This window comes from Elephantulus edwardii, unplaced genomic scaffold (genome assembly GCF_000299155.1).
Source record: "Elephantulus edwardii isolate Elephantulus edwardi_28Jun2011 unplaced genomic scaffold, EleEdw1.0 scaffold00032, whole genome shotgun sequence".
Lineage (NCBI taxonomy): Eukaryota > Metazoa > Chordata > Mammalia > Macroscelidea > Macroscelididae > Elephantulus > Elephantulus edwardii.
In genome coordinates, this window is record NW_006399782.1 from 11,986,583 (window position 1) to 11,998,646 (window position 12,064).

General features: G+C 36.3%; 1 protein-coding gene across 2 annotated transcripts in view; it reads left to right on the forward strand.

The window, feature by feature from the left end:
* GSK3B (glycogen synthase kinase 3 beta) overlaps positions 1-12,064 on the forward strand; it is a 275,384-nt gene that overhangs the window by 235,233 nt on the left and 28,087 nt on the right. Inside the window, exons 9-10 of one of the 2 annotated variants that reach the window (XM_006884255.1) lie at positions 4,293-4,331; positions 7,132-7,318. In XM_006884255.1, the coding sequence (XP_006884317.1) occupies positions 4,293-4,331; positions 7,132-7,318 (226 nt within the window). The remainder of the gene's footprint in view (positions 1-4,292; positions 4,332-7,131; positions 7,319-12,064) is intronic. The other variant, XM_006884256.1, reaches the window with a different exon arrangement.

Here is a 12,064-nt window from a genome sequence, read left to right on the forward strand (position 1 = left end):
GACTGCTAGGAAAACAAACAGATTCATCCTGGAAAGGGTTAAACCGGGTCGCTCCTTGGAGGCAAGGATTCTGAGGCTCCGTCCAACATACTTTGGGCATGTTGTAAGGAGGACCAGTCCTTGGAGAAAGACACCATGTTGAGGAGGGTAGAGGGACAGCGCAGGAGGGGAAGGCCCTCTGTGAGGTGGATTGATTCAGTGACTGGGATAATCGGGATGGGGGTGTCAGAGGCAGTGTGACTGGCACAGGATAAAGCAGGGTTTAGGGCTGTTGTACATAGCGTCGCTGTGAGTCGCAAGCGACTCGACGGCACACAACAACAACAGCATTGTGTTCCATAAAGCATAAGATGTTTTTTGGGATTTCTGTTGGTTCTTACCTTTGCCTGTTTTTCTGTTGCTTATACTAAATCCATTTTTATGTTATTGCTCTACCCCTCTGCCTTGAACATGCTACCATTCTGTTTTCATTTGTCTTATATACATACACATGTACTGTGTTGTGTACTGAAGTTTTTATGTACATCTTATTGTTGTTGTTATATAGCATTGAGTCAAAATCAACTCATAGCTAACTCTTCAGTGGATTTTCAGAGGTAGTAAATCACAGGGGTGGAGATTGCCGATCTTTCCACCCACAGAGCAGCTCTTGGTTTCAAACCACGTGCCTTGGGTTCACTGTGCAACTCCTTACCACTAAGCCAATAGAACTCCCTACCTCTTTAATAGTAATGGAATAATCACTTCTAGTTTCCTAATACCCATTTTCTTATGTGAGTAGACTTTCCACTTTTTTCTGTGTATACCAGTTAAACTCACAATTATTTTTTCCCACTGGATAGGATACATATTATACAATTAAACACTAGCCAAAAAAAAAATTTTAGTAGTTCAAATCCTTCAGAAGGCACCACAGAAGAACGGCTAGTGATAATGCTTCTGCACACGAGTCAACATTAGTAATAGTTTATTTGATGGCAACTAGCAACCACTACTATAGTCCATAGGTGAGAGAAAGAATATTTTAAAAATTAAAGATGCTAAGATAAGTTTTAATATGACCCATGAGGACTGGAGAATCAAGTAGGGTGGGATATAAGAGGGCAATATATGTTTTTAATCATCATTATGTCTCCTTTGTAACAGTGCTGTGCTGAGTACCATAAAAACTGTCAAGTACGTAGTGTTTGTCCTTGAAAAGCTTACAAGTAAATGGAAGCAAGTACTGAGTAACACAAAGTACCATATAACGGATTGTGTGCCTTATGTATCTGAAGGTGTTCCAAATGCTGAAGATGTTACCAAGCAGATGTCCAGCAAGAATGATGGAGGAAAGAAAGCCTCCTTTTAGGTGGTAGAAAGAGTTAACAGAATAGGTTGGTGTCCTGAGGGTTAGGAATTATAACCTACTAAAATGATCTTCACGATGGAGATATAATTGAACAGAGGATATTCCTGTACTCCTAGGAGAGTCAGCTTTATTGCAAGAACTATTTTGTGAACAGGGAAAAATTAAATTTGCTACATGGACTTGTGGTAAATTGTACATCTGTTTAGGTCTGTAATAAGCTTTCATTAATGAATGATGCTAAAGTGGAAAATTATATTGCCTGTTAAATTCTGCTCTCTTTACATTTGGAAGGTTTCTGTTGTGTAGTAGAGGTCAGAAAAACTCGAACAAGCTTTATAGGTAATGCATCTGAAATGTATTAAATGCTTGATTTTCCATGGCAGAGGAAAGGATTTTTTTTTACTTGGCATGCAGACTTCGAGAAAGTTGATATTTTGTAGCTTCCAGTGACAATTTTTGTATTTTTTAAGGTGGATTACATTACTATGTATGTTCATACATTAGACCAAAATAAAATACCTCCTAGTAGGAGTGTTGAAAAATAAATAGGGCGGTAATATCTTTCCTTAAGTGTATGAAGCATGTTTACTTCACTTACTGAATTATGTAGTACATATGAGGACCTACATAGACTTATGTTCTTAACTACTACAGCATAATTAACTATTCATCCAATCTGTGGTGGTGTATCTTTTAATTTCGTATTTAGATGATCAGTAATTATTTAAGAGCCAATATTAGGATAGCTCTTTAGGATTCTTTTTGGCTTATCAATTTTAAACACTGAGTGCTTGTGTTTTGTGAATAACCAGAGAGCAGTATGGCAATATGAAACATCTATCATAAGAAAACTAGGGTAGACGTGTCTATTTGAACCTGGACAGCACTCATTTTATGTTCTATTAATTACCATTACCTATAGCCATGAAAACTAAGAATTCTTACATGGTATTGTTCTGGGTGGCTGTTTAATAAAATAGAATTTCTGAGAGTTGGTGCTTTAGTAAGCAACTTAACCATGAACTGTAGTATATGTAATTGCTTATGTATAGCTGTGTTTGAAGAACTTGTAATTTAGTAATAATAATTACAGATTGAAATTTTATGGTTATCATCTATTCTAGGGCATGTAAGGGGGAAATTGCCTCTCGTTTTTTTAGTTATCCAAGTATTTTATTTTGAATAATTCTATGTTTAAAGCCTTGTTTTGCATTTATTCGATGCCACAGAGACTTTCCTTTAAGGAAAAAAAATTACTTTTTTTTCCCCCGTGTTAGCTTATTTTATGGACTAGTATTTGTGATGAGAATTGATACTTGTTCCAATTTAAGAAAATGAGTTGCTGCACAGGTGAGGTAGTATTTGGATATCTTTTAAAAGTTCATGTCAGTGTTTTGGTTCTTTTAAATTTTTCCTTTTTTGTTAATTTCTTTTGTTTTTTGATTTTTTTTTTTGGTTGGTTTTTTTTTTGTTTGTTTGTTTCTCTTCTGTTTTGTTTTTCTTATTTTCACTTTTAGTTCTTAGAGGGGTGTTTGGGGATCTTCATGGCCTTGCTGCATTTTTGGCTAGCCATATTTAGTCTGCGCACTAATTATTAGTTGGCCCAGTTGAATCTTATTTTAGCCTCTTGGTTCTTTTAGTCGGTTTTCTATTTTTGTCCACTTGGTTCTGTTTCTGTTCATGAGAGATTTTCATTTTGATGGGCTGGGCTGGATTTTAATCCACGTACTAAATTTTAGTCTGCAGACTAAAAGTAATCCGCGGATTATTTCTTTTTGTAAAACGTTTAATTCCCCCACTGGAAACTATCCTAAAAGAATGTTAAATTCTCTTAGAATAGCCAAGGGAGTTCACAGTTACTGGTGAGTTCTGCCATTTTTGTTTTGTTTTGTTTTCAATACCTAGACACAATAGACCCTACAACCTCTCTTGAATATTTGGCTCCGTTGTGCCTAGGTGTTGGTGTATATTACTCTACATATCACCTGTACCTGTGACGATCCCTTAGTTGTATTGCTAATTGTATATAATTTTGCTTAGCTTTTGGTGGGAGAATTGGTCATATTTGCAGATGGAACTGTGTTGAATTTGTAATGCTCAGATAGAATTTTTTTTTCAGTGAGTTATTACAAAAAGGAAAGAATGTTATTTTTTATTTTTTCCTAAGAAATGGGTGCAAGGGTATGAGGAGGCAAAGCCCACAATAGAAAAATAAGTTTATACCCGCACTCCTGAGGTAATATGTCAATTACTTGAAGAATCCTAAAGAAATGAGAATGTCAGCCAATAAGCATCTTTAGCAGGGAAGTCAATCCAGAATGGAGAATAATCCGCGGTAGCCTGATCTGTTCTTAGCTCACACAAATTCAAAATACTTACCTTGAAATCTGTAGTAATATTACTACTTTCTTCTTATCACTAATAATTTAGTGAAGAAAAAAAATGTTTATACTGTGTCACTGGAACACATTAACGTACAAAATTAGCATATTGGAAACTCCTATCTTTAAAAGCAGGCTAATATGCCCCTTTCCCAGATATGAATATGGACAATGAATCCAGGTCATAAGGACCAAATACTTTACTTTGGGAACTTTACTTCTAGATTTCATTTTGATTTAAACTTTTTTTGGTTTTGTATTTTTTTAACAAACGCACTGGCATTGGAACAGAAATAACTAAAATTCAAATGTTTCTTTACTGTGCCTCACCATTGCACAATCAAAAATATTTTTTTTGCATACACTGTGGTGAAGTAATTTTTTAAACTTGGACTTGCTACTGTGGAGACTGATGTTAAAGTTTTAACTGTATAAACATTTTTTTATGTCCCCCACACTGTGGATTTCTTATAACATTGGATATATTTTTCCTTGCTGGACTATTCTCTTTTGGATTGACTTCCCCTGTTTGGATTATTTCACTGCATTATCATCTTTAGGATTCGTCAGGAACAGGACATTTCACCTCAGGAGTGCGGGTATGTACTTAATTTTTTTTCCCCCCCAAATTTCAGGGCAGGTCTATAAAATTAAGGGGAAAAAAACACACCCTTTTTTTGACAGGCTAAATAGTTATTCATTGTGAAAATGTAAAATCACTATAGGCTATAATATCTAATTTAATCCATTTTATGATACAGATTTTGCTTATAGTATAAATTGTTAGTCTCCTAAGTAATTCCTTGACACTGGAGTTTATTAACTGTAGTGTTTTCAGATCATTTTCCCCTAAAATCTTTATTCTTAATAAATGTTGCTGAAGATCCTGGAGCCAAAGGTTGAGCAGTTTAAATAAGCAAAGAGTGAAGCAGCAGTAGAATCTTCTTTATTAAAAGCAAAAGTTCATGATTTGTTGATTTCTTTCCATTTAGACCCACAGATCATTCAAAGTAGCTCTTTTCTGGTTTGGCCTGTAATTTTCGATGTTACTTACTTCCACATCAGTAATATAATCAGAAATCTGAACTAGGAGAAAACTGGGTTTTGACCTCTTGTGATTTTCCACTTAGCGTTATCCAGAGAGTCACTTTTATCCAAGGCATTTATTTCTTTTACGAATCTTTGAGTCTGAACTAACAGTGTTAGTTTTCTGTGCTTTTTAAAAGACAGATTTCTCTCAATTTTTATATAAACTTTTGGGACAAATTCTTCTCTTCATAGTTTTTTAATCTCTCTTACTCCAGGAGTTTTAGGAGTTCTTAACAAGATAGACTAATATGTTTCCTTGTCCCAACATAAATTAACACTGGTAACCGGAAGACACACACAAAATAGATTTATTTCTTTAACAAAAGAAATAAATTTATAAGACTAGTTTGTTTTAACACAAAATGTTCACTGATAAGAAATTTAATCAGTTAAATATACCACTGTCTTGGCACTTTACATTTAAATATTGGTACATATTATTTCTTATTAGCAGGTAGTGTTGTTTCTATTTTCATTTTGATTTACATGCTCCACTATTGGTGCAAAGCATTTTGGGTTTAGCCTGCCTACCAAAATCAGATCCATATATTTCAAATTAATTCAAAGTGACTACAGAGATAATAAAAATGACAAAAACATTAAATATTTTGTGGCCTATTTTGACAATATTTTAGCATTTTCTAAGTTTTTCTTTATTTTTTTTATTCTGACTTATGGATGTTGAGTGCAAGAGGATAGGATGACCAAGAACAGTAGATAATCTAACATAACTTCAATAACTTTAAGATTTCCTTGAGTAAGGCAAGTCAAAGCTCTAGAGAGAATAAAACTAATACAACTTTTGACACATCAGAGGACTGTTTTCCTTAATAAATTGTCTAAGACCTTTAAGATTCTAAGAACTTCCTAAGATCCTACTCAACTCAATTTCCATGGAAAATATCTATATCCATAATAAATTTTTGTATAAAAACAAAAGCAAAAATGCCATTTTCACTGTTGAAAGTACCCTTAAAAATAATCTCTTGAAAATCTAATGAGTCCTGTCTAACTATAATTCCTACTTTCAACCAAAGTGCATAACTAGCTACTACATAACTCGGTAGAAACTCTTACCCTTCCAGTCTCCTCCGTCTGTCCTTATCACAATTCAAGTGTTTCTCCCTCACTTGTGGGTCTACTTTTCCTTCATTATATATTTATCCACTACCATTCTCTTTCCCCTTTATTTAAATGATCTTTTTATTAGGGGTATATATTTCTATTCTTCTTTAGTCTAGTTTTCTGTCCATTTATGTATGTTTATTTCTGTTTCTTCTCTTTGTATTTTTTAACTGACCATAATTTAGTATAAAGTATATTTTTATAGTTTTATGTATTGATTGTTGTGTTATTGTACACCTTCAAGTCAGAACTGAACCATAGCTGTCCCTCCAGTGGGTTTTCAGAGGCAGTAAATCATAGGGGAGGAGACTGCACATCTTCCTCCTGGAACAGCTGATAGATTTGAATCCCCTGCCACTAGGCCACCAGAGTTCCCTTGTATTTATTAGGAGTTTGTTTTTAAGATAGTTGTGTAGAAAGCTTTTGTTTCCGTAAGCAGACTCATTTAACTGCATTTATGCCATTATAGTCTTCAGTTGACTTTTTTTTTTTTGCATTTTAATGGGTCTTAATGAAAAATATATCCCTGATTAAAATCTAGAGTAAATGATAGTGGTCACGTCTCATTCTCAATGTAACAACTATTTAAGAAACAATGTCAGACATTCTGTCAAAATCTTAGTGTTAAGGGATTTTCCTAAATAGTAATAGGCTCAGCTTATTGAGATAATACTAAATCTTTCTCCATAACTAAATGCTCTTATTATTTGAGGGGAAAAAATCCATATAAATTAGCATTTATAAACCTAGCCCTAATAGCTTTTTTTAAAAAAAAATATTGATTGCTTAATTTAGACAGCATTCTTGCCAACAATTTAATTTGTGTTTACCTCCCAAGCACTCAGCCTTTCTCTGTCTTGTTTTGTATGGCTGTTTGATTGTATTGCTTTTTGGTTGGCATATTTATATTTTTTACCATTTCCCCCGTTTTGATTTGTGAATTTTTTTTCCTCTTTGCTTTCCTCATAAAGTCTTTAAATAACAGCTCACTCCATGTGACCCAATCCTATGTAGTTAACTCTTTCAGTTCTAGAAGAATCCTTTTCCCAAAAGCAATGATGTTTTTGCACATGGTGGGAAATGACTCAATATTCAGAAGGTTATTTGCTTAGATTCTTATAATAAAATATTGTGGTTTTTTTCTTTCCTTTTTTTTTTTTTCCTTTTTCTCTTTTAATACTGTAGGTCTTCCGACCCCGAACTCCGCCAGAGGCAATTGCACTATGTAGCCGTCTGCTGGAGTATACCCCAACCGCCCGACTGACACCACTGGAAGCTTGTGCTCATTCATTTTTTGATGAATTACGGGACCCAAATGTCAAACTACCAAATGGGCGAGACACACCGGCACTCTTCAACTTCACCACTCAAGGTAATTTCAAATTGTTTAGCTCTTTTAAACACTAAGACATTACACACTGGGTGTGAAATGACACATTGTTAATTAAACTCTATGGAGGGCAAAAGGATATGGTCTTTTCAGTCATTTGCTATACTTCTGTGAGATAGACAGTGAAAAAGAATGACAGAAGAAGGATTGATGCCTTTGAGCTTTGGTTGTGATGGAGAAGAGTCCTGACTATCCCATGGACTGCCAAAACAAAAACATGTCTTTAAAAAGTGCAGCCAGAGCTCTCCTTTGGAGGCAAGGATGGCAAAGCTACATCTTTCATATTTTGAGCATGTTGTTAGGAGAAGCTATTCCTTGTAAAGCGGCATCATGCTTAGAAGGATGGAGGGTCAGTGAAAGAGACGAAGGCCCTCGCCCTCACCAAGATGAATTGACATGATGATTGCAGCAGTGAACTCAAATTTGTCAGAAATGATGAGGATGGCACAGGATAGGACATATTCATAGGTCACTCTTCAGTCATACTCGGTGGCACCTAAAAGCATGTAGGTAGGAAGAATCCTTTGTAATCGCTTAATGGGATGTGTAACAGATGCATTTTAACCCAATAGTCATAGATAAAACTTTTCAAGAAAGTATAGCTTTTCTAACTTTCAGCTTGACACATGTTAAAGAGTGATAGAAAATGAATGAAGTTTGTCAGTAATAAAACCAAGCCCACTACCATAGTGATGATATAGGATATACAACTTGGTTTTTAGGTTTGTATTTGAAACTTACAGTATTCTAATTTCTTCCTTTGGATTTATACCTCAACTTAAACACTCATTGCTGTCAAGTCTGAACCAATTTGTAGCTAGCCCTCCATGGGGTTTCCAGGAGCTCTGGTGGTCTAGTGGCAAGAAGCCATGCTGCAATCCCAAAGACACACAGTTCAAATCCACCAGCTGATACATGGGAGAAATATGGGCAGTCTCCTCCCATGCAATTAACTGCCTCGGAAAACCTGCCTGAGGGTCATCAGGGTCACTGCCGACAAATCACATGGCAGGTGATTGTCCATCTTTATCCAGCACTGATTTAGGTCAGTATATTAAATCTCAGGTAATGTTTGTGTAAATTCAGATATCTTACATGCAAAAAGGGAACTGCATTGTGTAAATCTGAGAACTTAACAGTATACACAGAAATTTTATTCCTTCTGGGAACTTGGCACCATTACAACTGATAAAAAAACCTAGAAGAAATTTGTCCATTGATGACTTCTGAAAGACAGGTTGAGTCGTCATTGCCTCACTATTTGTGATTTTTGTTTGTTTGTTTGTTTCGCCCTGGTTAATACCGTCACTGATTCAACCAACCAACCACCTTAGATGCTTTTCTTGTTTAAACTAAGCATTAAAAACATGTGTAGTTCTTTGTACATAAAACCTCAATAAATAGTTGATTAATTGATTAATAAGCTTAATTGAACTGTGAATAAGAAATAAATTTGTTCTAAGAAGTTTTCCTTATGTTTATGCTTTTCTAATATGGAAAACAGAACATTACATTGCTCTATATGTGGAAGATATGAGTTTTGATAGTAAAATAGGCTTTGATGGTTTCCTAGTTATCTTGAGCTGGTGTAACAGAAATATAACAAGTGGGTGGCTTTAACAAAAGAAATTCCACCCAGGTTTAGGAGATTGTAATTCCAAATTTAGGATGATAGTACTAGGGGAATACTTCTCTTTCTGGTAGCTCTGGGGAAAATCCTTGCTTTCAGTTCTTGCCATGGGTCTAGGGAGTTCTCAACACAGAAGCCCCAGGTCCAAAGGGCAAGCTCCATTCCACTTGGGTTGTTTTGGGGGTATTTTTTTGGTTGGTTTTATTGTTTGTTTTTTTAACACTGAGGATCCCCTTATATACTCCTTAGTCCCTGTCATTTTGGCTTTCTTTTCTGGCTTCTCTCTCCTCTTATCACGTAAAAGGTAATGCAGACCTCATTTCACAGAATGTCCCCTTACTTAATATTAGGGCTATGACTTGGATAAATGGTGAATTAAGTAAGGGTTTGCACCCTACCCTATTTCTGCCTTGTTAACATAACAGATGTAATCTGATCTTCTCTAGCATCATTTACTCTTCCCTCTTGACCCACATCGGTGGTTATGATATATAACACACCACAAAATGAAGGGTAATCACAAAATATTGGAAATTGTGGCCTAGCCAAGTTGACACATATTTGAGGACAGCGCAGTTCATTCAATCCATGGCAACTGATTCAGTTGACTACAATCACATACTCTCAATGCTAGTAACTCTTAAAGATGCTTAGACAACCTTAAACTAGATTAATGGGAATATTTAGATATGCTGAGACTCTTCATTCTGAGTATTTAGGATTTGCTAGAAATGATTTTAAATATTTGAGGTCTTGGCTACCCAATTTTAGGAAGATAAGAAAACTGTCACAAAGTTGATGGGCTCCGTGACAGTGGGTTTTATTTTGTTTGGAGATTTATACAGAGGAAAAAAATTGAATATAGAACCTGAGGACAGACTTAAAAGGAGTCTTGATAGCTCTTTAAAGTACCTCAAGGACCATAAAGAAAGAAATACAAGTATATCTATCTTCTTGTTGTTGTTGTTATGTGCCATCGAGTCGTTTGTGACTCATAGCGACCCTATGCACAACAGCCCTAAACCCTGCTCTATCCTGCGCCAAACGCATGACACAGCCATCCCGATTACCCCAGTCACCGAATCAATCCATCTCATAGAGGGTCTTCCCCTCCTGTGCCGTCCCTCCACCCTCCCAAGCATGATGTCCCTCTCCAAGGACCCATCCCTCCTGGCAACATGTCCAAAGTATGTCAGACGAAGCCCCAGAATCCTTGCCTCCAAGGAGTAGCTTGGTTTAATCCTCTCTAGGATGAATCTGTTTGTTTTCCTGGCAGTCCATGGTACATTCAGTACTCTTCTCCAGCACCACAGCTCAAAAGCATCCACTCTCCTTCTGTCCTCCCTAGTCATTGTCCAACTCTCTGATGCATAACAAGCGATTGCAAATACCATGGCCTGTATCAGGCGCATCTTAGTCTCCAGAGAGACACTGTTGCTCCTGAGTACCTTAGAGAGGTCCCTAACAGTAGACTTTCCCATCGCGATACGCTTTTGATTTCCTGACTGCTGGTGCCAAGAGTGTTGACTATGGAGCCGAGCAAACTGAAGCTGTGAACAATCTCAATCTCTTCGTCATCCATCCTGACGCTGCCAATTGGTCCAGTGGTGAGAATCTTTGTCTTCTTGACATTGAGCCTCAGTCCATACTGAAGGCTGCAGTCCTTGACTCTTCGCAGCAAGTGCATGAGGTCCTCCTCAGTTTCAGCAAGCAGGGTTGTGTCATCTGCATAACGCAGATTGTTAATAGATCTTCCACCAATCCTGATGCCACAATTCTCCTCATAGAGCCCAGCCTCTCGGATAATCTGCTCTGCATACATGTTGAAGAGGTATGGAGACAGGATGCATCCCTGGCGTACACCCTTCCCAATTTTGAACCATGCAGTGTTACCCTGCTCTGTTCTGACTACTGCCTCTTGGTCCAAGTATAGGTTTCGCATTAGCACAATTAAATGTTCTGGGATTCCCATTCTTCTCAGAGTCAGCCACAGTTTGTTATGATCCACACAGTCAGATGCCTTTGCATAGTCAATGAAACACAGATAGACATTCTTCTGGTATTCTCTGCTTTCAGCCAAGATCCATCTAACATCAGCAACAATATCCCTAGTACCACGACCCCTTCTAAACCCAGCCTGGACTTCCGGCAGTTCTCTGCTGATGTGCTGTTCTAATCGTTTTTGGATGATCTTCAGTAGAATCTTGCTTGCATGTGAAATCAATGACACTGTTCTGTAGTTTCCACACTCAGTTGGGTCACCTTTCTTTGGAATGGGAACAAATATAGATCTCTTCCAGTCAGTTGGCTAAGTGGTTGTTCTCCAGATTTCTTGGCACAACTTGGTGAGCACATCCAGGGCAACATCTGTTATCTGGAATACTTCAATTGGTATACCATCTATTCCTGGGGCCTTATTTTTTGCTATTTCCTTCAAAGCAGCTTGAACTTCTTCCTTCATCACCATAGGCTCTTGCTCATATGATCTCTATCTTAGATTGTGAAATTAAAATAATGACAAAAATGAGATAACAATTCACATTTGGACTTACTATAAAAAACCCCAGCCCTTGGTGTAAATAGGAACTGAATAAAATTACAAATGAATCAGTGAAGAGTGTTTTTGTGGCTTAACAATGGAACAAATTCTTTTTCCTGATATCTGGAGGTATTCAGGAAAAGATAGATGATGTAGATAAAAGAGGATTACTCCAGTTTAGTAGAAGGTTAAATACAAAAATAATCACTTTAGGCATTCATAATTATTACCTTCAATATTTTATGCTTTAAACCTTCTAAGTCTTTTTTTAAAAAAACTACCTATGTTGATAATTCTTGAATAGAATATAATCTCCTATTTTCCCATTAAGAAGCTCCAGAAGAGTTTTTTGTTAGCTTAAATATTTTTAAGATTATTCTATATGGTTATATACTCTACTAATTTTTTAAAATCTGTATCTTTATCATTATTAGCATACTTTTTACGCTATCAATAATACTGTTTAAGCATCTAAATGTTGTTACATACTTTTTTGCATTTCTACAAGTCCACTGTTGGAAATTCTACAAGTACCTAGTTACAGAACCAGGAATTTTTT